The sequence below is a fragment of the Mastacembelus armatus genome, chromosome 14 (assembly GCF_900324485.2).
Source record: "Mastacembelus armatus chromosome 14, fMasArm1.2, whole genome shotgun sequence".
In the NCBI taxonomy this organism is placed as follows: Eukaryota; Metazoa; Chordata; class Actinopteri; order Synbranchiformes; family Mastacembelidae; genus Mastacembelus; species Mastacembelus armatus.
In genome coordinates, this window is record NC_046646.1 from 19,635,668 (window position 1) to 19,661,457 (window position 25,790).

At 41.9% G+C, this 25,790-nt stretch overlaps 1 protein-coding gene across 8 annotated transcripts; it reads left to right on the forward strand.

The window, feature by feature from the left end:
* The first annotated feature begins 659 nt into the window (after positions 1-659).
* ehbp1l1b (EH domain binding protein 1-like 1b) lies at positions 660-24,625 on the forward strand. Of its 8 annotated transcripts, none has more exons than XM_026327729.1 (28): positions 663-1,254; positions 3,762-3,819; positions 3,969-4,064; positions 4,430-4,483; positions 4,637-4,815; positions 5,027-5,145; positions 5,263-5,352; positions 5,805-6,635; positions 7,642-7,707; positions 7,844-7,981; positions 8,215-8,466; positions 8,623-8,758; positions 13,283-13,789; positions 14,051-14,143; positions 14,824-16,011; positions 17,552-18,367; positions 19,201-19,387; positions 19,487-19,635; positions 19,808-19,856; positions 20,370-20,694; positions 21,227-21,297; positions 21,482-21,530; positions 21,628-21,680; positions 22,122-22,242; positions 22,853-22,952; positions 23,044-23,117; positions 23,340-23,454; positions 23,688-24,625. In XM_026327729.1, the coding sequence occupies exons 1-28, from the start codon at positions 1,151-1,153 to the stop codon at positions 23,773-23,775; spliced, it is 6,108 nt and encodes a 2,035-aa protein (XP_026183514.1). In that variant the 5' UTR covers positions 663-1,150; the 3' UTR covers positions 23,776-24,625. The 8 variants fall into 8 exon arrangements, with proteins under 8 accessions (XP_026183517.1, XP_026183514.1, XP_026183516.1 ...); XM_026327730.2 differs by having other exon boundaries at positions 664-1,254; positions 22,131-22,242; XM_026327732.2 differs by lacking the exon at positions 13,283-13,789 and having other exon boundaries at positions 660-1,254.
* The last annotated feature ends 1,165 nt before the right edge of the window (positions 24,626-25,790 follow it).

The following is a 25,790-nucleotide window of genomic DNA, read 5'->3' on the forward strand; positions in this document are numbered from 1 at the left end:
AAAGCGTAAAATATGGTGTAAGGCAGCTGCAGATAGATCAGTAAAGTGGCTGACATAGATGCATGTTTGGTGAGGTAGTGTGCAGGGTTGCTTAGAGAAATGATGCACCACTTAATGCTGGACAAACAGTGTAATATTAGACAATCTCTGAGTCATGAGGGAGTTATTCCCCCTGCTGCTGCTCCATTCTCCTCCACCCCAGCTGCCTCTGTCCATCCATTCATCCCTGTTTCCCCCACCTAAAAATACACTCCTGCTCTCACTGAGGAAAATCCCAGTGCTGTGACCTAGCTTCACACATACACAGTCAGTTGGCCCTCTCTCTCTGTGGAAACTATTCCCCTCTAATTAACTGGATGAAACACACTTTTCTGGAGGGACTTGGATGACGCAGCTAAGACTCAGGAAGTGACTAGAGTTATAACCATGAGCTCAAAAAACAAACAAAAAAAAAAAGCTACATGTATTTGAGTGACAGCTAGTGTGTCTTGCAGCCTGCAGGAGCTGTGAGTTTGCAGAGCTGATTAAGTGTAATAGTCATGTCAGATAAGGTTGTTCCAGTGACAGTCAGGATCAAAGTCTACAGGTATGACTGAAAAGATACCTTCACTCAGAGAGATAAAGCACTTTGCATACTGCTGCATCAGTAGACACTTTGCATATCGTGTCTCACTCCGTCTGTTGTCACAAAGAGGGAGGGTGGACTCATTCTGGAGGCAGCAGACCCCAGGCTTGACTAAGCTGCACGGTGTCCATGTGGATTAGTGCCAGAGACAGAAATTGTCAATGAGAGCTCCTGCAGTTGTTGGGTTGAAACTTTAGCTTCACAGCAGGCGTTTACAGTGTGTGTGTGTGTGTGTGTGTGTGTGAATGACAGGGCGGAACCGGTTCCTCTTTGCTGCGGATATAATAACAAATTCTGTAGCCGACACCACAGTTTCTGTTCGTTACATGGAGATATTTCCAACTTTTGCGTGCGCAATTCAATTTATTGCCAATGAGCGCACGTCGCAGCTTGTGTGAGGTTCAGCAGCAGGAGAGGACCTTTTAAGGAACAGAGCAGCGGACAAAGTTGGATTATTGTTGAGCGCAGGACTGTGTGATTTCCTTCTTTCTCCTGTCTGCTCGGTTTATTTTACCACAGAAAGTTATGACTTCGGTATGGAAACGACTGCAGCGAGTTGGTAAAAAGGCTTCAAAGTTTCAGTTTGTGGCGTCTTACCAGGAACTCGTCTTGGAGTGCAACCAGAAATGGTGAGTTTGGAGACGATTCCCTTCCCTGTCCCGTTTCACTGACTTATTATCTTTCTGAACGTTTGCTGATTTTATAACTGAGAAGGATGAGGGCCTCTCTCACTCATGTACATGTGCTGCGACTGTGGGTTTGATTCCCGACCCGTCTATCGATGAGGTTTGTGTCAGTAAACAGTCTTCCATTAGGGTCACTGGTCTTTAGAGACTAATGTTTTATAACAGCAGCCAAGCAGGTCAACACATAACACTAGCAGACTTTCAAACATTTTAGTGTTGGCAATGCCTTGTTAATAAGTCATTTCCCATTAAACTGGAGAATATATACAGCACAGACAATTGGACCCAGTGCTCTAAGTTGTAGCTAGTCTTTGAACAAGATATAAAGTTTGACATTCAGCATCAACATTTCATAAATTGTCATTACAAACACATTAGGATCCTTTGTCTCAGTGTTGTTTCATTTTAGAGACAAACTCAAATAGCTCTATAGCTCAGGCCCTGTAATACTTTCCCCTCTTGTGCAATTTCCGGTTATACAAAATAGTTGGGAGATGTCCAGGTGATGCAGCATGGACCATTATTTAGCTGACATGCACTGACATAACAATAAACACACAAAATCAGGCCAGTCTAGTTTTAGGGTACTGGCTTAAAGGTTTTTGAAGCCTTAATATCAGGGAATATTGAAAATATTTGAAAACTTAATTCTTAATTCTTGCATGAGTTAAAATATTTATGGTAATGTTGATCTAGTACATTTAACACGTTTGCCCACGTGTTTGTTTGGCCCACACTGCGTCTTTTTATCTGTCCAGATTACTTTATAAGACGGTATAATTATGTGATGATGATAAGAAACACAGACCAGGTCATTTCCTGTGGTGACAGAAGTTTTATCAGCAGCAGAGGTCTGGTGTTGTCTGGACATGACGAAGCAAAGGGAAACTGTGATTTTGAAAGAAAGACAACTCCCACTTATTGAGTGGTGAAATCAGTTTTTGCTGTTTTACCTCTGCGCTGTTCAAACATGGATGTTAAAGTCAGTAACCACAGAGAGAAAGAGGAGAGCGGGAAGGAGGAAGTGAGGAAACAGTGGGCAGTCATATTACTTAAAAATCAAGCACTTTTGTTTTGTGATTAGTCTCTGTTCACTGTCAGAGGTTTCAGGTGCTTAAGGATCAAATCATCCCATCAGAGGCAAAAAATGACCTTTTGGCCAGTCACAAGTCACATGTTTGTGTTCAGCTATTTGGGGGGTTGCTCTAATTTGGTGCTATGAGTCTCTTCAAGAGCTGAGATGCATTTAAGACTTTGTATAAAATTAATTTCCACATTGCAATTCCACTGACAAAAACAAGAACAACGTTAGTTAGTAAAGTTCATTTTATTGGTGGTGTCAATGTATATGTTGTGTTTTACTACAACAAAAGCCTGTGTGCTGGAGGATAATCTAGTCAGCCCTGGAAAACAAACAATTGTCTGCTCAGTCACACTGTTGAGTAATTACATGTTATTTGACTGTATTACCACTAATGTTTGCCCATGTAAAACCAGTCACAACCCATTTCCACTGCCCATTGTTACTGTGCTCACCAGACATTTTTGTGTCTTTGCGTTTCTGATTATAGTTTCTCGCCAACTTTGTTTCCTTATGTTTTGCTGCTCTTGTCTTCTCCCCTTCCTCTCGTCCCTCCACTCTCCCCATTCTGTTGCTGCCAGTCTATTTCTGCTGCCACTCCTGACCCCCTAACACACATACCACACAAACACATGCACACACACACAGCCCTCTTTGCTACACTTGAACACAGATCACTGGAACTTGAGACAGTATTAAACATTTATAAACTGTTGCAGTTACTATTCTGAAGATGTGTAAAGGAAATATATTTGTAAATAGCAGTGAAACCGGAAAAGAATGCTGTGTTATTACTATGTACCAGAATGTCATGTAAATATACATGCATGTATGTGTGTGTTTTGTTCTGGTAAGGGGGTTCCTTCTTCCTGTTAAGAGGCACACCTCACATTCAGATAAACTGTCACATGTTTCTGCCTCTTCCTGTTTCACTTCCTGTGCTGCAGATGAAAATACAATGGAAATATATATTGAAATTTTACCAACACACACATATTCAAATGGACACGTCTTGTACATGAAGGGTGTGGCCTAATTACAGCGGCCTGCATGCACATGCAGTTGATTACAGCTTTAGAAATATTTGCAGATAGTCAAATGAACATGTGTGCCAACAAATAAGGCAACACACACACCAGCGCCTTGTCTTTGACTCCAAGGCATTATTATCCAGTAATGGGAGTCATAAGACCTTCTGTTAGACCTTATGTTGTCTCATTTGTGTAATGGCCACTTTGTTTGGAGAATCACTTGATGAAATGTCAGAAAATGATTCTAGTTTTGTGCTTTTTTAGAACAAAGTATGTAATAAATTGAAAGAAAGGTGTTATTGCTGTGTTTTGATCTGTGTGTGTGTGCATTTCTGTAGGCAACCAGACAAAGTGAGGGTGGTGTGGACCAGAAGGAACAGACGCATGTGTTCCAAGGTGAAACCACCGAAACCACACAGACATGCAACAGTCCTGTTTCTAGTCTTTAGACTGCATTCGTTTTAGCTAGGTGTTCCTAATTAACTGCCAACTGAGTGTACACGCACACACAGACAAGTCTTATTAATGTGTTGTTTGTTGTGCAGCTCCACAGCTGGCAGCCTGGAATCAAGAACCCTTACAGGGGCATGGTAGTGTGGCCTGTACCAGAGAACATTGACATCTCTGTTACACTCTTCAAGGTAGTGTATGTGCAGGTGGTGAAGATATGAACAACCTCCGGGGGGACTTTATCCTGCTATGGCTCTCTAATGCCAAATATTACAAAAAAGTAGAGCTTGCAACTTGGTAACAGGTTTAACAGGGTTATTTCAACAAATTTATTTCATTAGTCATTAGTCAACATCCACAATCTTGTTTTTGTGGTAATAATGAAGAAGCTGCTTCACAAACGTTTGTGTTGGAGACAAGCAGTAAAGGATTTACTGCCTAGTGAGTGACAGAATATACACATACACTAGCAGTCAGACGTTAGACACAATTTCTTTTTTAATTTAAAATGTGTAGATCCACTAAATAAACTCCAACTTTGTTCTCAACTCTTCAGGAGGCCAACGCAGATGAGTTTGAGGACAAAGAGTGGACCTTTGTCCTTGAGGGTGTAAGTATCTCTGTTTGCTAATAGTGAATTAATTATATGCTTTCTTGAAATGACCAAATGAATATATACCTGGAATATAGTCATCAGAGTTCAGTATGCAATTTTGTCAGATTTTTTCATTTGTATCATGTTTTGTTTGTTTGTTCTGTAAAGGAGAACAAGGGCCATCGTAAAGTTCTGGCATCAGCAGACATCAACCTGAAGCGGTTTGCCAGTCCAACGCCAACCCAGACTGACCTGCTGCTGAAGCTGAAGCCGCTCTCTGTCAAAGTAGTGGATGCCACATTGAAGCTGTCACTGTCATGTGTTTTTGTTCGGGAGGGAAAAGCCACGTGAGTAGTTTCAAAAGGCTGCCTTGGATATCAATAATTATTATTAATTAATTATTTAAAAGGTTTAAAAATATTTTCTAATAGGTCAAACCCCTTTGATATGCTGACTTTATTATTTGTCAGAAGGGGTGTTTGATAGTTATGGGGCTGTGATCTGTGAGAGTTTCATAAAGTAGTGACGATGTGACAACAGTTTGTCCTTATTCCTCAGTGATGAAGACATGCAGAGCCTGGCCAGCCTGATGAGCGTCAAACCCACAGATATCGGCAACCTGGACGACTTCAACGAGAGCGACGAAGAGGAGGACAAGAAGTCTGTGACTGCTGCAGGTAGGCAGGTTTACACCAGCACTGTCTGTCTCTCTCTGATCTTCTCGTGGATTCTTTACATGCTGATCTTTCTTCCTCTGCTATTCCTTCTGCTCTACTCTTTTCTGGCTGCTGCAGTAGTTCCACACACTCTAACTCGCCCAAATCGTCCTGCTCCCCCTCCACCTGACAAGCGAAACTCTACTGGACTCACTTTTCCAGCCCCAGGTATATTTCCTCCTTTTCTGTTGCTAGCTGCTGTCACTTCCTCCAGCCTGAACAGGAACTACATCTCCCTCTTTTTTATTGCAGGGTTGTAAATTCATAGGAAATTCAGTGATGGTTGAGCCATTAAGTTGAAGGTTGAGGTGCAGTGTCCTTATGTATAGTGAAATGATGAGGATGAATGAAAGTAAATGATTTAAATGGTGTTTAATTCCATTACAGTTCTATATTTTGTTTGAAACCAGTCAAACAAATGAATCATATGATCCTCATGACAGTAGCACAGTCAACTGACATGGGAACCCATCAATAATCAAATTTTCACAAGCATTATTTCATTTCCATTCATAATTCATGAACTTTTCCCTCTGTCTTTTTCAATGTGTTTGTTTCTGTGAAACCTTCCTGTCACTGATCCATCCATCCATCCAACCATCCTTCCATCTATTCATCAGCCTGTGGAGGTACTGGCGGTCCTCCCAGCCCTGTCATCCACTCCCGCCCTCCACTACCTAGCGCTCCTCGCCCCTCACCCCGTCATTCCCGACACCCCTTTTCCAGCGCCCCTGTCCAGTCAGGGATACAGCCTTCCCCTGGACCCTCCCCTCAGCCCTCACCCAGGTCAAAGCATAAAAAATCTGGCAACCCTTTTCTTTCTGAGTCTTCTGCTTTATGTGACTCACAACCTAATCCTCCAAGCTCCCAGGTCACAGCAGCCACTCCCTCAATCCAGAGTGCCTCTTCTGTGCTGCCTCTCTCTGATGTGTCTCTTGCAAATCCTCAAACACCCAAATCCTCTGAGATACCCATAATCACAGATGACTCGTCCCCCCATCTTCCACCCCCTAAATGCTCTGAATCTGTGTCTACTTCACCTTCTACCTCAGTGCAGCCTTCTTCAACACTTCCCTCTGTTCCCTCAAATCTCCACACATCCAATTACTATGAAAGTCCTGTACATCCAACTACACCATCTAACCCGTTCTCTAAGCCTCCAAGTTCACCTGTGACAGCTGTTACTTCTGTAACTCCAGAATTTCCCTCCGATGTGTTGTCATCAACTGAGACAATCATGACAGCATCATCCACACAGCCCCAAAAGCTTTGTCTCACTACTCTGACCCATAAGCCCATCTCTACCACCTCCCAACCTCTTACCTCCAAATCCTCCACTCCCCTAAAGGACACTCTGTCCTCAGAGCCCACGTCCACTCACCCCCCACTCACCAGGACCTTCTCTCAGCCTCCCTCTCTGCCCAGAATCTTCCAGTCAGGCTCAGTGAAAGGTACCGACAGGCTGGCTGGCACACAGGCATGCTGCATGCTTTCCACTAACTGATCCTTATGCATAACGGTCTGGTTTCCACACGATTTAACTTCATGCCTATGTTACTTTACAAAGTTGAACACAGTATGTGCTGTACTGCTTATGTGTGTTGTGAGGAAAATGTATGCATGATGAAGTTGTCATGATATCAGAACTTTAACTGTGACACCAGTGTGTTGACTATCTGAACGTGCAGCTAATGTTGCAGCACCTCAGGCAACAAGAACGAAGAAAAGTTTTGTGCATTTTGAATTTGTTTTTGTGTTTTACCTCTTTGTTTGGGGACATTTTTAATGGCCATTTTGTTATATCCTTCAAAGTTCAAAGATTGCTTAGTATGAAGTATAGGAAAGTGTAAGTGTTGAATCAAATAGACCTGTTCAATTCTTTTTTAGTGTTACATGATACAACATGCTGCCATATGATAAAACACATTCAGAAGCTTTTCTCAATCCATGCTAACAGACCTTACATGTTATCATTTTTCAGAATATACATAAAACGATCTAATTAATGATACTAAGAGATACATAATAAGTAATACAGTACTCTTCATTTCATCTAGACTGCCCATGCCCTTACAAAATACACTCAGAGGAGATAAGAATGAATGACCAAACAAGCTGTTTGGAATTAGTGGACATCAATAAAGTTTACCATTGAATCTACTTAATATTATAATAGTAATAATATTATTACTATAGTAATAATATTCTGGTCACTTTGACAGCATCACTACTTACACTATGCTAAATTAAGCCAAACTGTAGTTTCCTTCTCTCTGCTCAGAGACCATTGCAAACACTGACAGATGAAGATCATTTCTGTGGTGTAATACATTTAGTAAACTCTGTGATACATCATTAGTTCTGCTGTTTCCCTTTCACTTTTTTCCTCTTACTCACTATAAATAGTTTTTGTTCTTTATTTCTCTTCTGTTCATTACTTCTCTCGCCTCCCCTCAGCTTCTGTTACACATCAACGGCGCCCCCAAGAGGTTCACATTGCAGATGTTCCTACTTCAGTGCCTGGTCTGTCTCTGCTTTGAATATCTGGACTAAACTAATGCAAATCTACTGCTGATGTTCTTTTCAAATCTCAAATCTTAAATAGTTCATTGGCCTTGAGTCTTTGCTTATATCTTTCACCCTCTGTTCTTTCTACTAGTTCGTTCCCACATTTTCAGACCTCAGATTGTCAAGTCAATCGCCCGCCCCTCTTCTCCCTCACCTTTCTCTGCTGATGTCCCTCCTCTGCCTTTGACACTTCCTGACCCCAAATTTCACCCCACTACCACAGAGTCAGGTAACATATTGAATATGATTCCAATAATGTCACTATGTTATTTGCTTTCAGTTGTCTTGTCTTTCAGATTTCCCTTCTTGTTTCTATTTTTTAAATCATCTTAACATTTATTTTACTGCTTATCTAGACTTTAAACCCTCTCGCACCCTTTTTCAATTTTTATCTTAAACTATCCTGCTCCACACTTTTTCCATCTCATCTCCGTTTTGTTTTCACCGCTCTGGTTTATGCAGGTGTAGATGGGGCGTGGTTGCCATCTGGCTCTGCTCTGATTGGAGCCAACATCACCCCTGTCCCTCTGTTGAGTAGTCCTGATCTGGATGCTCTCTGTGACCCAGTGGTTCCGACCCTTCCTGCCTCCCTTCCACGCTCCTCGCCCCCTCGCTCCTCTTCTCTTTCCACCTCTGTTTTATTCTCTTCTCCTTACACTCAGCTCACTGTTGCTCCTTCTGCTCCTGCTGCTCAGATCAGCTCCTGTCAGTCAGGTATACCAACCACCGAATCACACAACACCTGAGTTTATTTCTACCTCCAAGACAATAACCTCGTGCTATTTGATAAGTCTTGAAGCGGTAATGACCAAACTTTCCCTTTATTCTTGCAGGAGTTTGATTTGTTATCTGACCTTTCTTTGTTTATAGGCAAAGAACCAAGTCCAAACCCTCAGAGCAAAAATGACGATGTGGCCAACATGAGAATATCCAACCAGACAAATAGACCAGCCCAAGACATGAAGTCAGCCACCACAGAAAGCAAAGCTGAACCAGCCAAGATCAGGTGAGGTCATGGGACGATATCACAAGTGTGTTTTAGATTGCTTGGTTTGGCACCATAGAGATATGTTTGTCCTTGGACTGGTTTGTGAGGAGACTAGTGGCAGTGCTTAACATTAAAGTGCTTAACATGAACTGAGTCATGAAGCAGAGACATCTGTACAAGCTGAAAAGGACTGCCTGCGTGAGAGTGCATGATTGCTTATAGGAAGAGTTAAACATTTAGCATTTTCACTTTCTCATCATGGTATGCATGAAAGGATGGATAACTGCACTCTAAATATAATCCTACCACCAACAGCCTAGCTCAGGATGAAAAAGAGGTTTTTGGCTGGTCTTATTTGTATAGCAGTTTACTATGTGTAGGACTGATTGTCATGCAGTGACTTCCTTCTCCACTGCCTTGCAAGCTGGCAACACTTAAGGAAAAATTCTCCTATATAACTATATAAAATCACAAATTGTCACACGCTAAGCAAACAAGACGTATGTATGTTTCTGAGCGATGAAAGTGCTGACAGGAGGATTTAGTCACCTTTGGACTGAGCTGGGTGGCGATTTCCCAGCTGTTTCCAGCCTCTATGCTAAACTAACTGTCTGCTGGCTGTAGCTTTATTCCCAGATCTGCATATGAGCAGTATTGATCGTATCATCTACCTCTTTGCAAAAAAAGCAAATAAGCCTATTTCTATAATTGATTTTTAAGTTTAAGCTGTTGATTTCGCCTGCAAATCCAGCAATCTCTGTGCTATTTATGCTGTGACATGGACATTAATGTGGTGAAGGCACTTGAGGTACATCACAGATTGGTAAGAAAACACATTCCTTCCTGCAATTTACATCCAATTTACATTCTGGGGTACTCTTTGTGTTCATCTGCACCTTATCAAACCCATTATGGTTCAATGATTCCAAGAAAACCACTGTAGTGCTGAGGCAAACTTGCAGCTGATGAACACTTCATCCATGTAGGCTGATCAAGAATCAAAAGACTTGTTGATCATCAGCTGCTGGATGCTTCATGGTGGCTTTGTGCTGGTGTTTGTGCTTTCTTGATGCTAACACATGCTAACGCTTGCAGAATGTTTCATACCGCGCTTCTAACATTCAAATCAAGCCTGCAATTTGATCGACGGCTCGTCTTTCTTGCCTCAGATCACCTCCTGCACGCTCACCCTTGTGGACACTCACCCATTTGTTTCTTGAGGCTGACTGGCATTATTTCTGTCCCCAGTACTGCCCAACCCCGCTCAGAGCTGATCATAGCCCCGCCCCCACCATGGCCCTTCTCTGGCTATGAGAGCTCCACCCCTCAGCGGCCCTCCACGAATGTTGTAGCTGCTTTTATCACTCCCAAACAGCCTAATGTCCAGGGGGAAGTAGATTTGAAAAAGCCAAACAATGAGATGCACAGTATTATTAGCACGTCTAAGAGCAAAAAGCCACAACTGGCAAAACCTGAGCCTGAGCCTGACTTTGATGACATCATCTTTGAGTCAATTAACCAGTGTCAAGAATCAGGGGGCTTGTTTCTGGAAGAGGATGAGTCTAAGCTTGATACTATCAAAAGGTGTCCTCCAGGGTGAGTATCTGTATTCGCAGATAAAATCAAGATCCAGAAAATTCAAAAGAAATTGCAAAAAAGAAATATGAACTCATGGACCTGTCAATGCTAAAACACACACACACACACACACACACACACACAGAAATTTAGGATTAAGGATAATTGTTTATCTGTTCTGCAGTCTTGAACAGAAACCCAATGAAAAGGCCTGTGGAGCAAAACCATTACAGATGAAGGAGTTAAAGGAAACAGCAACAGTGAAGGAGGAGATGGTGAAGGCAGAGCAGGAGAAGCAGAGGGAGAAAGAAATTCTAAAAATACAAGAGGAGGAAAGGAGGAAGAAGGAGGATGAACAAAAAGCAATGCTCCTGAAACTTGAGCAGGAGGAGAAGAGGAAACATGAAGAAGAGAAAAAGCGATTGAAAGAGGAGGAGAAGAAGAAGTTCTTGAAAGAGGAGGAGGAGGTCAAGAAGGAGAAGGAAAGGAGGAAACAAGAGGAGGAAAGACTCCTGAAGGAGAAGAGAGATAAACAGCTGAGGGAGGAAGAAGAGAAGAGAAGACGGGAGGAGGAGAGAAGGAAAACAGATCAGGAGAGAAGACTCCTGGAGGAAGAGGAGATAAAACTTCAGAGGGAGGAGGAGAGGAGACTTGAGAGAGAGAGGTTCATGCAGAAGATAAAGGAGGAGGAGGAGAAAAGAATGGAGGAGAGGAGGGTGCTTGAGGAGCAAAAAAGAAGGGGCCTGGAAGAGAAAAAAAGGCTCATGGAGGAGGCAGAGAGGAGGAAGAGGGAGGAGAAACGCTTGCAGGAGGAAAAAGAGAAAGAACAACAGAAAATGAAAGAAGAGGAAGAAAGGAGAAAGAGGGAGGAAGTGGAGAAAAAACATCTGCAAGAGGAGGAAAGAAAGAAAAAGGCAGCAGAAGAGGAGAGGAAAAGGAAAGAGGAAGAGGAAAGGAGAAAAGAGGAAGAGAGAATGAAAAAAGAAGTAGAAGAGAAGAAGAGGAGGGAAGAGGAAAAAAAAGTCAAAGAAGAAGAGGAGAGAAGAAAGAGGGAGGCAGAAGAAAAGGATAGACGACTCAAAGAGGAGGAGAGGGAGGAGAGAGAAAGGATAGAGAAGAAGATAAAAGAAGAGAAGGAAAGGTGGAAAAGGGAGGAGGAAAAAAGACGTAAAGAGGAGGAGGATAGGAGGAAAGAAACATTTTTAAAGGAGCAGAAAGAAAAGGAAAGGATGCAAAAGGAGGATGAGGAGAGGAAGAAGAGGGAAGAAGACGAAAAGAAGAGACAAATGCAAAAAGAACAGCAAAGGCGAGAGGCAGAGGAGAAGAAAAAAGAGGAGGAGAAGAGAAAGAAAGCGGAGAAAGAGAAAGCAGAAAGGAAAATGAAGGAGGAAGAAAACATGAAAAAGAAAGAGGAAGATGAGAAAAAGAAGCTTTTGCAAGAGAAAGAAGAGATGGAAAGAAGAACGGAGGAGGCGAGAAGATTCAGGAAGGAGGAAGACAAGAGGAGGAAGGAGGCGCCGGTCTGCAGTCTAGAGGCCAACAGGTCGGATGAGGACAAACAGAAGATGAGAACTCAGGTTTCTTCTTCTTCTTTGCTGGTTTCTCAGCACATCAGCACAACTCCACCCAGCCTCACCCACCCACCTCCTCCCAGTCTCCTACTTACTGCTCCCCAGCTCCCTCCTCTGGACAAAACCAGTGTTACACCCGAGCAGCTACAGTCACACATTCTCCACCAACCACAATCAGGAGAGACAACCCCTCAGTTGGTTAATACACCAAGCTCAGCCTCTGTAAACTCCAAAGAGCGGTGAGTTACAGCACTGACATAAAAATCAGTGTGTGTGTGTTGATTGTTATTGCTTTCATAATCACCAAATAAAATCAATCAATCACTTCTAGCCCTCTATATTGAAATATAACTATAGATTATCTAAACGAGTCAACTTTTCTGTTTGAATTATTTCTCTGTTATTCTTTGGTGATTGTTTTGTGATTCTCTGCTCGTGTGAGACTTGTCTGATTGTCTCTCTGGTAGGGGTGGACAGAATGATCTCCACAGTACTGACACCACCCATACGAAATCTTGTTTTGAAAAAGATTAATACCAAAAGAATTTTGGGCCTTTTTAGTGAACACTTTGCTTTCTCTTTGTGTGTGCATGCCTTAGCTCAGAGAATTTACACAATACACATCTGTGATATTAAAATTATATTTGATGAACACTCAAAAGAAAGTTCAGAAAAATCAGTATTGATAAAATCTACTCAGAAGCAGCCTATTAATGACGGATTCACCTCATAAATCCTGACATGTTTCCAAGATGCCAGTATTGGCAAAGTATTGATACTGGTATTGATTCCAGTATCAATGGGCTTCATGGTCTCACCCACCCCCTACTATTTTTTCTGCCGTTTCATTAATGTTGTTGCACCTATCCCCCTTCCTTGTTTCATGTTTTCCTCTTTCTTTCCCCCTTACTCCAGTCTGGGGCAGTTCTATCTCGTAAAGGAAGGTTCATTATCCAACATTGTTGTCCCAGAAAACCAAATATCTCCCACATATACTTCACCTTGCATCCGTTCAGGCCGCTCTGTTCAGCCCTCTGCTCAAGATAAACCAATCACCTTAGAGGTCTTGACCCTGGTGCCACCTCTGCAGAGGCTGTGTGATGCAGAGACTCCTCTATGGAAAGTGCTAGAAGGGAGAAGTGGGAAAGATACACGTGAAAAAATCTCTGCCAAGGATGGTGCAAAACCTTTGTGCAGAGGGTAAGAATGGATGAGGGGACATCTGTCTGTCTGTCCGCTTTGCTTTATCTCTCTGTCTGTCTGCTTTGCTTTATCTCTCTGTCTGTCTGCATTTGCCTCGCTGATGGTCTGTGGTCTGGCTTCATTATGATGCAGTTAGTAAATGTGAAATTGTAATGGCTGTATCTCCCATGTGTTTTATGTTCTCACACAGAGAAAGTGCTGCTGAGATAGACGTCCCTGACAGAAAGGAACAGCATTCAATTACAGCCAAAGACTCAGAATCACATCACATAGTCCCGCCTACTGTTCAACCCAGTGCACCATCAGTTAAAGAGGAGCCCAAAGATCCAGAGGGACCCAGCATGGAACCAACAATTTCACTTCAGGTTTCCCCCAAACCAACAGCTGAGAGCACGGCTGTGGTCCTGGAGCCGCTGCTGCCCTCAAAGCCAGACCCAGGACTGCGGCTGGAGCCAGTTCTCCAGCTGTCAGGAAAACCACAGCAGGAGAGAGCATATGATGAGAAACCAGCTGATGTCATGGCTGGTGGTCAGGAGAGTATCATCAACAATAAGGAACCAGTGTGCGAGGCAGAGAAGCAGCTGTGGGCAGCTGTGGAGGAGACCACAGCAGAGACAGAAGCGGAAAATGGGATGGAAAGTAGTGAGCACACTGAAGAGAAGAATGAGATGGAGCAGGAGGAGGGTGGAAAAGGGGGGTGAGTCAGTGACGGTTCCTTGCAGCATTTGCAGCATGGCGTGACATGTCTCTTGTTCACACTCACACACCTGCACGAGTACTGACAAACATTCCTCTGAGGTAGCTTAACCAGTGCTTACTCAATAGCTACAATTAACCCCATCTGATGCTGTTCTCTTCATTTCAACCTCTGTCTTTGCTGTTCAACAAATGGAAGTGATTTCATGAGTGCTTTTAACAAGAGTAAACTCTGTGTGTGTGTATGTTTAATGTGTGGTAGTGTCCACACTGAGGCAGACGTGTGTGTTGCGGAGCAGCAGAAGGAGCCGCCTGGTGGCTTCATGTCAGCAGTAGCCGGGGTGTTATATAGAGGGTGAGTCTCTGCCTGCCTGTGTGGCCAAATTATTTAAGGTGTGACACAGAATGAAAACTTTTATTTGTGTCAGCTAAGACTAGACGCAGTAGGTGTATGTTGGCAGTAGCTACAACCTTTGGGTGATTTGTGTCGAATACAGTAAAATATCCCTACACATGTTGCATCTCAGTCATGCAGTAAACACACATTTTAACTCATAGTCATTATTGTCAGTTGTTTTTAGAAGAAAGTGAAAGTAAAAAGTTGCAGTTTTATATAGTCTAGATGAAAAAGCAATATTGCAATGTGTTTTTACATGATTTTAATAATTTCCCTGAGAACATGTCTTGTGCATATTTATCATTTAGGTGTGTATCTATCTTCTGGCTGATCTGTGCTCTCACATGCATGACACCAGAAAGTCTTGTACCTGTTTTTAACCCTTAGGGGTGATATAAATGCTAATAGGCTTTAGTATTTTGAGCACTAGCAAATAATGTTCGGGTTCAGTCAGTTTAGCAACCAAGAAATGTTTGCTTTCGTATGACACTCTGGACAAGCACCAAAGCAAAGTCTGAGAAGGAGCTACTTAATCAAGCATGCTGTCTGGCCTTCTGTCTCACACACACACAAACCCAGGTCACTTTGGGGTCAGTACTGTCTCAGAGTTTTCTTGTCCCTCGTGTCTGTTCCTTTAGCTATGAGACAGTGGCCTCCATCCTGCACACAACTGCATCCAGTGAGGCGAGTCATCCTGTGCTCTCTGCAGAACAACCATGCCTCCTTTTAAATAATGAAGATCAACCATGTTTACAAGAGCCAGATGAAAACCCCTTGATTTCTGGTGGTGTGGGCATTTCACCACACACAGCCTTCTCTGACACAACAGAAAATGAGACAATTAGTGAAGAGAAGATTTCCAACACTGAATTAGCTCAGAAACCAGAGTGTTCACCTTCAGAGGAGACTCATGGGCTGAGTCTGGTGGCAAGTCTGAGACTGGCAGCCAGTGAGCAGGAGAAGGAGAGAGAGCATGAGAAGGAGAGAAGGGAGAAAGAAAGAATAGAAACTATGAAGAGAGAGGAGGAGAGGGCAGAAAGGGAGGTGAGAGAAGAGGCAGAGAGGAAAGAGAAAGAGGGGGTGGAGAGGGAAAAGGAGGCTAAAGAGAGGCTGAAAAGGGAGAAAGAAGAGATGGAGAGGAAGGAGTATGAAAGGATGGAGAGGGAACAGGAAGAGGAGAGAATAAGGTTGGAAAAAGAGAGGGAAGCACTAGAGAACAAACGAAGGAAGGAGAGGGAAAAGGCAGAGAAAGAAAGAAAGAAGCAGAGGGTATATGAGGAAGAAAAGAAAAAAGAAGAAATGGCAAAGAAGTTGGAGATGGAAAAGAACACACAGAGCAGGCTGATGCAAAGGGATGATGATAGCAATGAAGAGAAACTACAAAAGAGACAAGAGATAACTGTTGGCTCCCCATCAGTCCAAAGCAAAAACAAAGCTGTAAAGAACCAACCAAATGACTGGCCGCCACTGAGGGAGGCAGACTTGGATGATATTGCATATGATGAGACCCTACAGGGCAATGATGAGGAGAACATAGTCGTTCCTAATGCTGAAGCCAGCTTGGTTTCTCCCAGACCAGTTGCTTCTGTCCCTGCAGCCAGACCAACAAATAAACTCACCTCAGCGTCACACAAACCTGAGGACTTTGTAGCTGCAGATAAATCATCTGGTCTGAAATCAGTTAAAAAGGAAAAACCCAACCTTAAATCTGGTGCCATCCCAGTGTGGTTGAGAGAGGAGGAGGATGAGGAGGTGGAGTATGAGAGAGGACATGAGGATCTCGGCTCCATCTGGCTGGCTGAGCTGTACATGGAAGGGGAGACAGGGTGAGTAAGGGGGTAAAGGGGATTCATAGCAGCAGAGAGAGAGGGAGGTGAGTAACTGGGTAGGAGTTGGGTTTTTGAGAGACCTGCATTTTGCATCTTGCAGTTAGAGGACTGTGCCTGTGGCTTTTTGACTCTGTGTCCTTAAGTAACTAAGACTTAACTCACTCATATCTGCAGGGAAGAAATATATACTGGCATCCCTTGTTTAATAGTGGCTTGACCTTTTCCTGCAGGTCTTTCTTAAGAAAAATTCTGTGTTGTAGTATGAGTCATGTATGTCTTCCCCCAAACAACATGTTGTTTGTGAAGAAAACTGTAATTTCCTCTTTAAATTTTGCCTTGGGGGTGGCATTATGGCAGAGGTTTTCAAACTACAAAGTATACCTCCCAAGAGAATGAAGGTTCATTAAATCCTTTTGTGCCTGATTGCTGCAATTTGCCTCAAATCTTATACCTCCTTCTCAGAGTACACAGTTTCGAATAAGCATCCAAAAAAGTGTGTAGAATCCTCACATTTCTAAACTTTCTCTAGTTTCAAAGTAATCTAATGATAGATGTCTGTATAGCCATGGGCTAATGGTGCCAGCGTGCCTCTAAAAATAACAGGGCTCACAATGAAACCCACAGTGTAACTTGCTGAAACCATGGTGGCATTATGTTTCCTGTTTACATCCCCTGAAGAATTATGAGCCTAGACTTAGAAAACCCCTGATTTATAGCACTGTGATCAGTTTTTCTTGTGTGGTGAACTATGCAATCTGTCTTACGCCCCTCACACTGAGTCTGTCCTGTATATCTGTTGTGTGTTACTTTGTACTTTGAGAAAAAAGGATTTAGGCAACAGTTCTTTAAGTACGAAGTAGGGGAACAGTGGATGTATCTGCATCTCCTGTGTGTTTCTGTCTGTGATGTCTACATGGATAACATCAAGGAATGTCACATGGCTCCTTATATTTGTTTAATGCTCATCTGCATTTTAAGTGGCACTGATGAATAGATTAGTTTGTTCAGTAAATACTGGAGCATGTTTATATTTGGTGTTTGGCTTTGAGTCACAGATTTTTTTATGCCTCTAACATTCATAGTTTGGTATAATCGCACGTAGCCAGACCTCTTGTCTCATCAAATTTGTGGCGGTCTGGAGAAACTCTCATCCAAACAGTGGGGGATGTCAAGACATTTGGAAAGCTTGAGGCAGTCATGAGATTACTGTGTAGAGTGTGGACTGGAAAAAAAAAACATATCTGGCTGTTTTTTTTTTCAGGTTTTCTGCTTTAACAGCCCCCAGCATCATGCTTTAGCCTCAGTTTTCAGAATGGCACTGTGCCTTTTCTTTGAATTTCTTTGAATTGCTTGAATTTCTTCTGGCCTATGTGAGGTTAACAGAATCACCCCCTGGCTTCATGAGATGAATAGTGGTATGTTCTCAAAGCCAAATAAGCATAACAAGGTCAATGCGGTTGAATCTGTTGGTGATCAGCTTTGTGAAAAGCACTTCAGTCTTTTTGTTCAGCTCTGAAATCTTCTTCTCTGTCTTCAGACCAGGCCACACAACCGCTGCTGTAACCCAGAAGCCCTCCCCCCTCCCCTTCAGTGAACAATACCATAACTGTGCTGCCAGTCAAACAAATAAACGCGAACAAACCTCCTCTCATACCAGCCAGGCTGACTGTTCTCAGCCTAACCTTGCCGAAGTTTCTAAGCAAGAGGAAAGAATCGGCCTGACAAGTACGACCAAACCTGCTCCCCTTCACAGTCAGGAACAAAAACAACCAATGAAAGAGCAGAGAGAAGAAGGTGCTACACCTGGTCACAGCCTGGAGGTAGCAGCCATTGAAAAGGAAGAACATGTTCCTTCAAGTCCAAGGGATGCTAACATACACTCTGTCATGGATGTGCACATCAGCAAGATGCACGATGATAATAAATTGGCCAAAGATTCAGACAAGGGGGTTGAGATGAGCAATGATTACACCATGAAACACTCCAAGAGTCCCAGCCCCACGCACATACACTCCTCAAAGACTGACAGCCCACAGATGAAAAGCTTTTACACAGAGACATGTACCCCCAATCACACCAATCTCACCAAAGAACAGCAGCTCCAAGAGGAAGAGAAATTCTTACTGGCTAAAATTCGTCAGCTGACAGGTGACACATCCCCTGCCTCCTGCCCTCGCAGTATGAAGCGCCTTATCCCTGCCCCTGGTGATATTGACAGTGAGGCCACAGAGCCCAAAAGCCAATCCGACAACCCCTCAGAACCTACTGATCAGAGTCAGTGCTCAATTATTTCCTGCTTTGATGCCCTGCAGGAAATATCATTAACTGAGGCAGAGGAGCCAGAGGAGGATGTGTAAGTCAGCATGAGGTGTCAGCTTATACTGCTGTTAAATGACAGTGAAGCACTGTCCATGTTTTGGGGTGTGTTATGCACAGCTGTGACTTTAACTTGAGTCACATGTTAATTCCACCAGTTTTACAAGTCAGGATAAATTTATTCACCATGTCGAGTCAGCTGAGCCTTCGAAACAGATGTGAAATCTGAGACAATATTCCTAACCCACTTTACAACCTTTGTGTGTGAGACGTGGCCAATTAGCAGGCTGCTGAACTGCATTATGGTAAATGGAGGATTCAGCAGTTTTTGAACTAAGAAGATCCAGAATGAGTTTAAATATCAAGAAATCTTCATCTGTTTGGTGACACTTTTGCAAGTCCTCCCAACTTCATAGCAGTGCAATACTCAGTCCCCTTTTAAGTCCTAAAACTGAGGACATGAAAGTTGAGTAGTAGTAGTAGTAGTAGTAGTAGTAGTTGTGTGCGTAGTTTGTATGTATTGCTGAATAAATGCATGGGGCTGCTGTGCTGTGTGGTTTTAAGTGCACTTCTTGAATTGTGGCTATCTAAAAAATATGAATAGGCAACTGTTTAGTGTCTCCTCTTGGTGCAGATGTTTCAAATCTAGGTCTCCAGGTCTGGACTCCTGTCATGCCTCCAAACACTGTTGAGATCTGCTCACCCTCTTGTCATGTTAACAACTTGCATCTGTTGCTCAAATCTATAAATCACCAATGATGATGCTGGTACCAGGTTGCTTGGATGATTTCCTTTCTCCCGCTAAACAAAGTCTGTTTTCTGTTCATCACCTCTTACATATCTTTTTATGTTTTATCTCCTTCCTCGTAGGGTAAAACACCAGTTTGCAGACCTCCCTGATGGTGTAGAGAAGAAACCCAGTGCTCCTCTCCATCACTGTGAGATGGTGACATCTCGACTTCCTACATTACAAGAAGAAGAAACCTCTGAAGTGAAGACCCCTGCTCCAGTTCCACCTGTCAGAGAAGAGGCTGATGGGAAGGATGACACAGCTGAGGTAAATATTCGGAATATTGATGTGCATTTCAACTCTGACATGTTTTTATCTCACAATGAACAACTTAACGAACAAAACTGAACTCTCCTCCTCCACCAGGGCCTGGTGAACTCCAGCCAGTCGCTGCTCCAGTGGTGTCAGAATATTACCAGCCGGTACAAGGGGGTGAAGGTCACAAACTTCAGCACGTCCTGGAGAAACGGCCTGGCCTTCTGTGCCATCCTACATCACTTCCATCCGGATAAAATGTACAGGATTTTGAATTTGTTTGAGTTTTGTAACTGATACATTTTTGTGCATTCGGTTTTTAAGCTTTAAGTTGCACAGAAAGCTGATTAAGAATGTCAGCTCAGTGCTAAACATTTAATTTAATATAGTGGTATCTTCTCAGCATATCTATTCTGCTTTTTGTCCCATTAGAGATTTTGACCAGTTAGACCCTCATGACATTAAGATGAACAACAAAAAGGTAAGGGTGAAATTTCGATTCAGCTCCTCACAGCAACTAAACTCTTTAGTGTTAACGTTTTTCTAATTAACAGAAATTGCATTAATTGATAAAGCAGAAGAAAAGTTCTATTTTCAATCATTTTGTTACATGACCTTTGACAATGATGCTGTTTCTGAGACAGTAGCAGTAAATTCACTCAAATAATGTGTTGTTTCAAACTGAAACAGGAAACATAGTAATAGACAACTGGACAATCAGAGGACCATGTCACCAGAGCACATTGAATAATAAAATTATTAAAGTGAGGAGGCAAAAATCGAATTAGATTGGGTTTTTATTTGTTTGAATGATATATTCACATAAAAATATTTCCATAGTGGCTTTCTGGTAATTTGTGTGTTGCCTGTCACTGGTTAAAAAAATCTTTCAAGGTCTTAATAAATGATACTCGTACTGGCACATATAGTGTTGTTGACATCATTGTTGTAACCACTGTTCTTTATTGATGATGTCTCTCTTCTCTGACATCAGGCATTTGATGGTTTTGAGGCACTGGGTATCTCTCGCCTGCTGGAGCCATCCGACATGGTTCTTTTGTCAGTGCCCGACAGGCTCATAGTCATGACCTACCTCAGCCAGATCCGCTCGCACTTCACCAACCAGGAGCTAAGCGTGCTGCAGATAGAGCACAACAGCAGCCAGTCCAGCTACGGCCTCACCCTTTCTGGTCCTGCTCCCACTAATGTCGATGCTGCTGCTTTTTGCATGGCCAGACTGAACGAGGGAGTGAGTCTGGAGGAAGGAGGAAGCAGCACGTTGGTTGTCCCCCAACCCAGGTCCAAACGACCAGTTAAAGGTATCAGTCCATCATCCATTCATCTGTCTTGAAGGCAGATTTTAGCCACTTTAGCCACTATCAAACTGTTTAGTCAAACATACAGTGCTTTAAATTCCTGGCAATATCCCAAGGTTTTAATCCTTATACATAAGACATGTTGGATTCCATGGAAATTCCAAAAAAAGAGGAAAGAGAAATATCAAAATAAAGCAAAAACAGAACCAGGACAGCAGAAAAGAAAGAAAGAAAGGGGAAGCATTAGTATGTCTCTTGGGAACTTAGGAATGTGAAGTGACAGAGTTTGTGCTAAGGAGACAAGAAGGAAGGATAAACAAATCATTAAATCAAGTTCAGTGAACCTCCATTAAGATTCTAGTAAGTTTCCCAAGGTTTCCAAAGATACCAGCAGAGTATGCATGAGTACAATATTGTGTAGCAAAGATACATCAGTTTATGTCATTTCTGGTGAGAGTTCATATCTGTGCTGTTTTCTCAGCTTTTCAAGATCAGTTTCCTAAAATCCAACTTTGTATTTTTGTTTTGTTTTTAGTGGACAAGGCTATAACCCCCATCCCACCCCCAAGGGCGGTTACCAAACCAGTGAAATCTGGATCCACTCAGGTGACTGTTTCTGAATTTTTTTTAAATGAAGCTGATTATTGAACATTTAATAAGATTTAAATTAACATTTAACATGTTTAAGGCTTTAAATTCAACTCTAGATGAAAATCTGTCACAAGCTCTTTATTAATGTGTCATCTTTGTGATAGTTACTGTGTGAATGTTCCATGTTTTTTGTCTCCAGGATGAAGAAAAAATTACAGTCTCTGCAACACAAAGCACTAATAATGCAGGTGGGTACACAACATGTCTAACATTGTCAAACTGAAAGCCCTGTTCCTTCCTCACTCTGTCGTTTCTTTACACTGTAATTTGTCCTTGTCTGTGCAGAGTTGCAGAGTGCAGCTGAGACCCAGCCTCCCAAGCAAGAAGCAGAAACAATGGTCAGTTCTTGGAACCTCATTTTACATGTTCTCTTCTCTGCTTCTTCTTTATCTTTGCCTCTCATTCTCAGATCAAGTCACAGACCGTATACTCTCTTTGGATCAAATCAAATAAACAGCTAAAGAAGTTGCTGTATTTGGCCTAAGCTGCAGAAATGACCAAATCACATTTAATTTTCTCTTGTACAAAAAACTGTTGAACTGACACTAAATAAGGCATTACAAAGGCATAAACAGTTTGTAATTTTCTAGCCTTTTGGTCTCTCTCTAATCTTCTGACCCTCTTCTTCTTCTGGTGCTGCTTGTTTTCTTGTTCCCTCTTCCTGTCTACCTCCTGACTCCCTCTTTCCTTTGATCTCCTTTCCTCTGGTTTCTGTCTTTGTGTTCATGTGTGATTGTTTGCATGCGGCTGCATGTGTGTGTGATGGGGCCTGTGGTCAGTGTCTGCAGGACACCAGCCAATATGTGCTGAGTGAACTGGCAGCACTGGAGACGGAGCAGAAGCACATCGACAGCAGAGCTGCTGTGGTAGAAAGACGCCTACGAAGCCTCATGGAAACAGGTGAGGTGCTCACGAAGTTGGGTGGTCTTTTGCTATTTGTGCACTGCACATCCATCCAAACTCAAGTAGGCCCGTATTAGCCTTGGTTAGCCAAGTAGCTGTAACAACGCTCCACACTTAACATCTTACATGTTAAAATAAAATAAAATACAGCTTTAAATATGTGAAGAGATTTTTCCTGCATAGGGCAGTTTTACAAACCCATATACACCCACACCTGCAAAGTTCAAAGCAAACTGAACTGTTTGTTAGCTGCAATTATCTCTAAATTACTGTTTTCATTTTTGTTTATTCTTCTACCCACAATTACCCACAATGCAACTGGTCTGCTAACGGTTTGGTTAGAAACTTTTTCATTTTCGAATTTGTAGTCTTCAGACCTAACCACTAAAGACATCTTGAGACCTAGTCAAATATGCAAAAGGAGGGGTAGCACTAGAGCTAAAGGTATTAAGCAGCTATATTTGTAGTTTGCAACGATGTGCAACCTACAAATATAGCTGCAGCACATCTAACTTCAAAATCTACGTTAACTGTCCATTTACTGTCAGTTTCTAAAACAACTTAAACAGCTGTAGGTAAACATTCCTTTCTATTTCTACTTATACAGGAAGTGACCGTGATGAGGAGGAGAGACTGATCCAGGAGTGGTTCATGCTGGTGAACAAGAAAAACGCTCTGATCCGAAGACAGGACAACCTGGAGCTACTGTAACTACTAAACACTAAGCACATGTACATACACGTAGAGTTTACTACACACTCTTTTTTTTACTTGCCCTATTATTGGCTGCGTCTACAGGCAAGAGGAGCAGGATCTAGAGCGGAGATTTGAGCTTCTGACCAGAGAGCTGCGAGTCATGATGGCTATTGAAGGTTAGCAGCCAACAGTGGTGATAGAAATATTCAAGTCATTTAGCTAAGCAAACATACATGTGCAGTAAAAAGTATTTACAGTTGACTGACAAGTGGATAATAAGAGTACAAGTGTGAGTTAATACCACATAAAGTAAAAGTGTTTTGTTGACCCGTTCCCCTCTTCCCCTTTGTCCATGATTATATGAACCTTAGTGTAAAGTTCTGCTGTTTGTCCTGCAGACTGGCAGAAGTCGTCTGCTCAGCAGCAGAGGGAGCAGCTGCTCCTGCAGGAGCTGGTGTCTTTGGTCAACCAACGCGATGAAATCATCAGAGATATTGATGCCAAGGAGAGAGGGTGAGTGTGTGTGGGAAAGACAAAACTAACCCCAGGAGGGAGCTGGTGAATTCCTAAAATAAAAGGGAAAACGTTAAAAAAATTTTAATCAAAAAGATGAACATGACATTGTAGTTCATTCAGTGTAGTTCAGTTGAATGTATTACTGTATATTAATAGATACAGGCCTGAGTACAAAAAGCTGAGATTTAGTGTCATATGCGTTATATTGTGATATGTATCTGTATGTGTAGGGCACTGGAGGAGGATGAGCGTTTGGAGCGCGGTCTCGAGATGAGACGGAGAAAATACAGCAACAAAGACAAATGTGTCTTACAGTGAGAAAGAAGGACAAGAACAAACAGGTTTTACTACTGAGACCCTGAAGTCCTGAAACATCATATTTTTGTATCAGGTTGATAATTTGTGTGCACAAGTTATTCTCTTGTGTGTGAAGGGTAAAGACATATCTTTCAGGACTTTTGGGGCTTTGTAATTTCTTTTTTTAAGTACCTATATTTTCCTGGAGAACTGTCAGATTTGAGATTGAAATTGTCCATGTTAAAAACAAATGATAAAGTAATATTTTTCAGTCGGTCTTAACATAATAGTATTATTTTGATTCTGTCTACCTATTTTATTTATTTAAAAGATGTGTCAGATTGTTGTAACTCTATTGCACATAGTGTTTTGTGTGGTTGTGTAAGTTTTTATTCAGTATTTGGACACTGGATTTTCCTTTTTAGAGGACAAAGAATGTGTTCCTTCCTCATGACAAGATCTTGTGAAAGTTAAAACCAAAATGTGCCATATCTTTGGACGTGATCTGCTAAAGCATTTACAGTGAACACACATAAAACATCTGCTCCTGGAGATATTTGTTATACATTATTTTGTCATTTGTCATTGACATTTCCACCCTGAAAAATTCATCATCTATATCATCTATAATGTGTATCTGATGTTCATACCTGCTTTAATTGCAGAAATTAACCTGATTCCTTGTGTCTGGTTTGTTTGGATTAATGTATGCATGCTTTTTGAGGTGTAACGATAAAGTGGTACTGCTTCACATCACTACTGTATGCCTGTCACACACTGTATTCCTGTTGATTTCTGTATTTATGAGATAAAGATGATGATGAATTGTATTAACTATGAGGAAGAAAATAAATACTGGTTGGTTGTTTTATGTTTGCTGTCATTCAGTTCTCTGTCTTTTTTGGTTTTGGACACAAATATAGTGCAATCTAGCAAATATAGTGCAATCATCCCTGCAAAAACACATCCTGTGTGAGGCTGAAACATTATCATATTTGTGATATTAAGCGTAATCAGCTGTGGTGTTGCACATTAGGCACAATTTAAGCTATTGCCACAATCTTTGAGCCCTGAGACCAACACTTTGGTGTCAGAATCAGGTCACCTAAATCAAACAAATGTCTGGAACCATATGATCGGTGAGGTACTTTTTTTTTTACATTATCAATTCATTAATGGACACACCTATTTCTTTCAAGTAAATTAATAAATACTTGCAAAAATAAGCTTTCCTTTGACTTCTGAATCTGTAGCTAAATCCTTTGTATTCAGAGTCATAAGCATGTTACTAATTAGTGAAATGTTTCCTACTAGTTTTTTTTCTAGAACATAAGAATAATAAGTGGTTCTCAATGGAAAGTTCTTCCATGACTAGGTCATGGTGCTCTCATCGCCGTGGCCCGGTTTGATTCCCGGTTAGGGAATGATAAGTTTCTTGCACTGCTTTCCTGTAGAGTGTCTAGAGTGGCTAAAGCTCCTCGTGTCCTGTATCTGACATCGGCCTTAGTTTGTACAGCTGATTTTCCACTGAACAGAGATGTATCCTTAGGAATATTTCACGTGAAGGGTCCATTGTGTACTAAAAAAGGCAACAGAGCTGCATCAATACCTTTCCAGTATTTAACAATATCAGTAGGTTGACAATTTGTTCTGGGTTTTTATTATTTGACAGGTGGTTTTTTTGTATCAATCTTATGCAAATTAGATATTTTGTTTATTTTTGAAGTAAAAAGTGTTATATACAGCCCCTACAGAAAACATTAAAATGAGCATTTCATCAAATGTTAAGGCACTGTTCTTTTTTATTTCATGATCTTACAAAATGTAAACATTAATTTGCCCAGGGGTGCTTAAACCCCAGCCCAGGCTCAAAAATTGAGAATTACCATATACCCCAGCCCAGGCTCAAAAATTTCATTAAGTGTTGCATGGTAAAGTAAACCCACGCAAGCACGGGGAGAACATGCAAATTCCACACAGAAAGGTCCCTGACGGGTTTCAAACCTAAAACCTTCTTCCGTGCTAACCACTAAGGC

Bases quoted from the DNA above. Each gene is read 5' to 3' on its own strand.
- ehbp1l1b (XM_026327729.1), top strand. From the start codon at position 1,151: ATGACTTCGGTATGGAAACGACTGCAGCGAGTTGGTAAAAAGGCTTCA. The intron at 21,298-21,481 runs GTGACTGTTTCT...TTTTGTCTCCAG, and splicing joins TGAAATCTGGATCCACTCAG to GATGAAGAAAAAATTACAGT. The intron at 23,118-23,339 runs GTTAGCAGCCAA...TTTGTCCTGCAG, and splicing joins AGTCATGATGGCTATTGAAG to ACTGGCAGAAGTCGTCTGCT.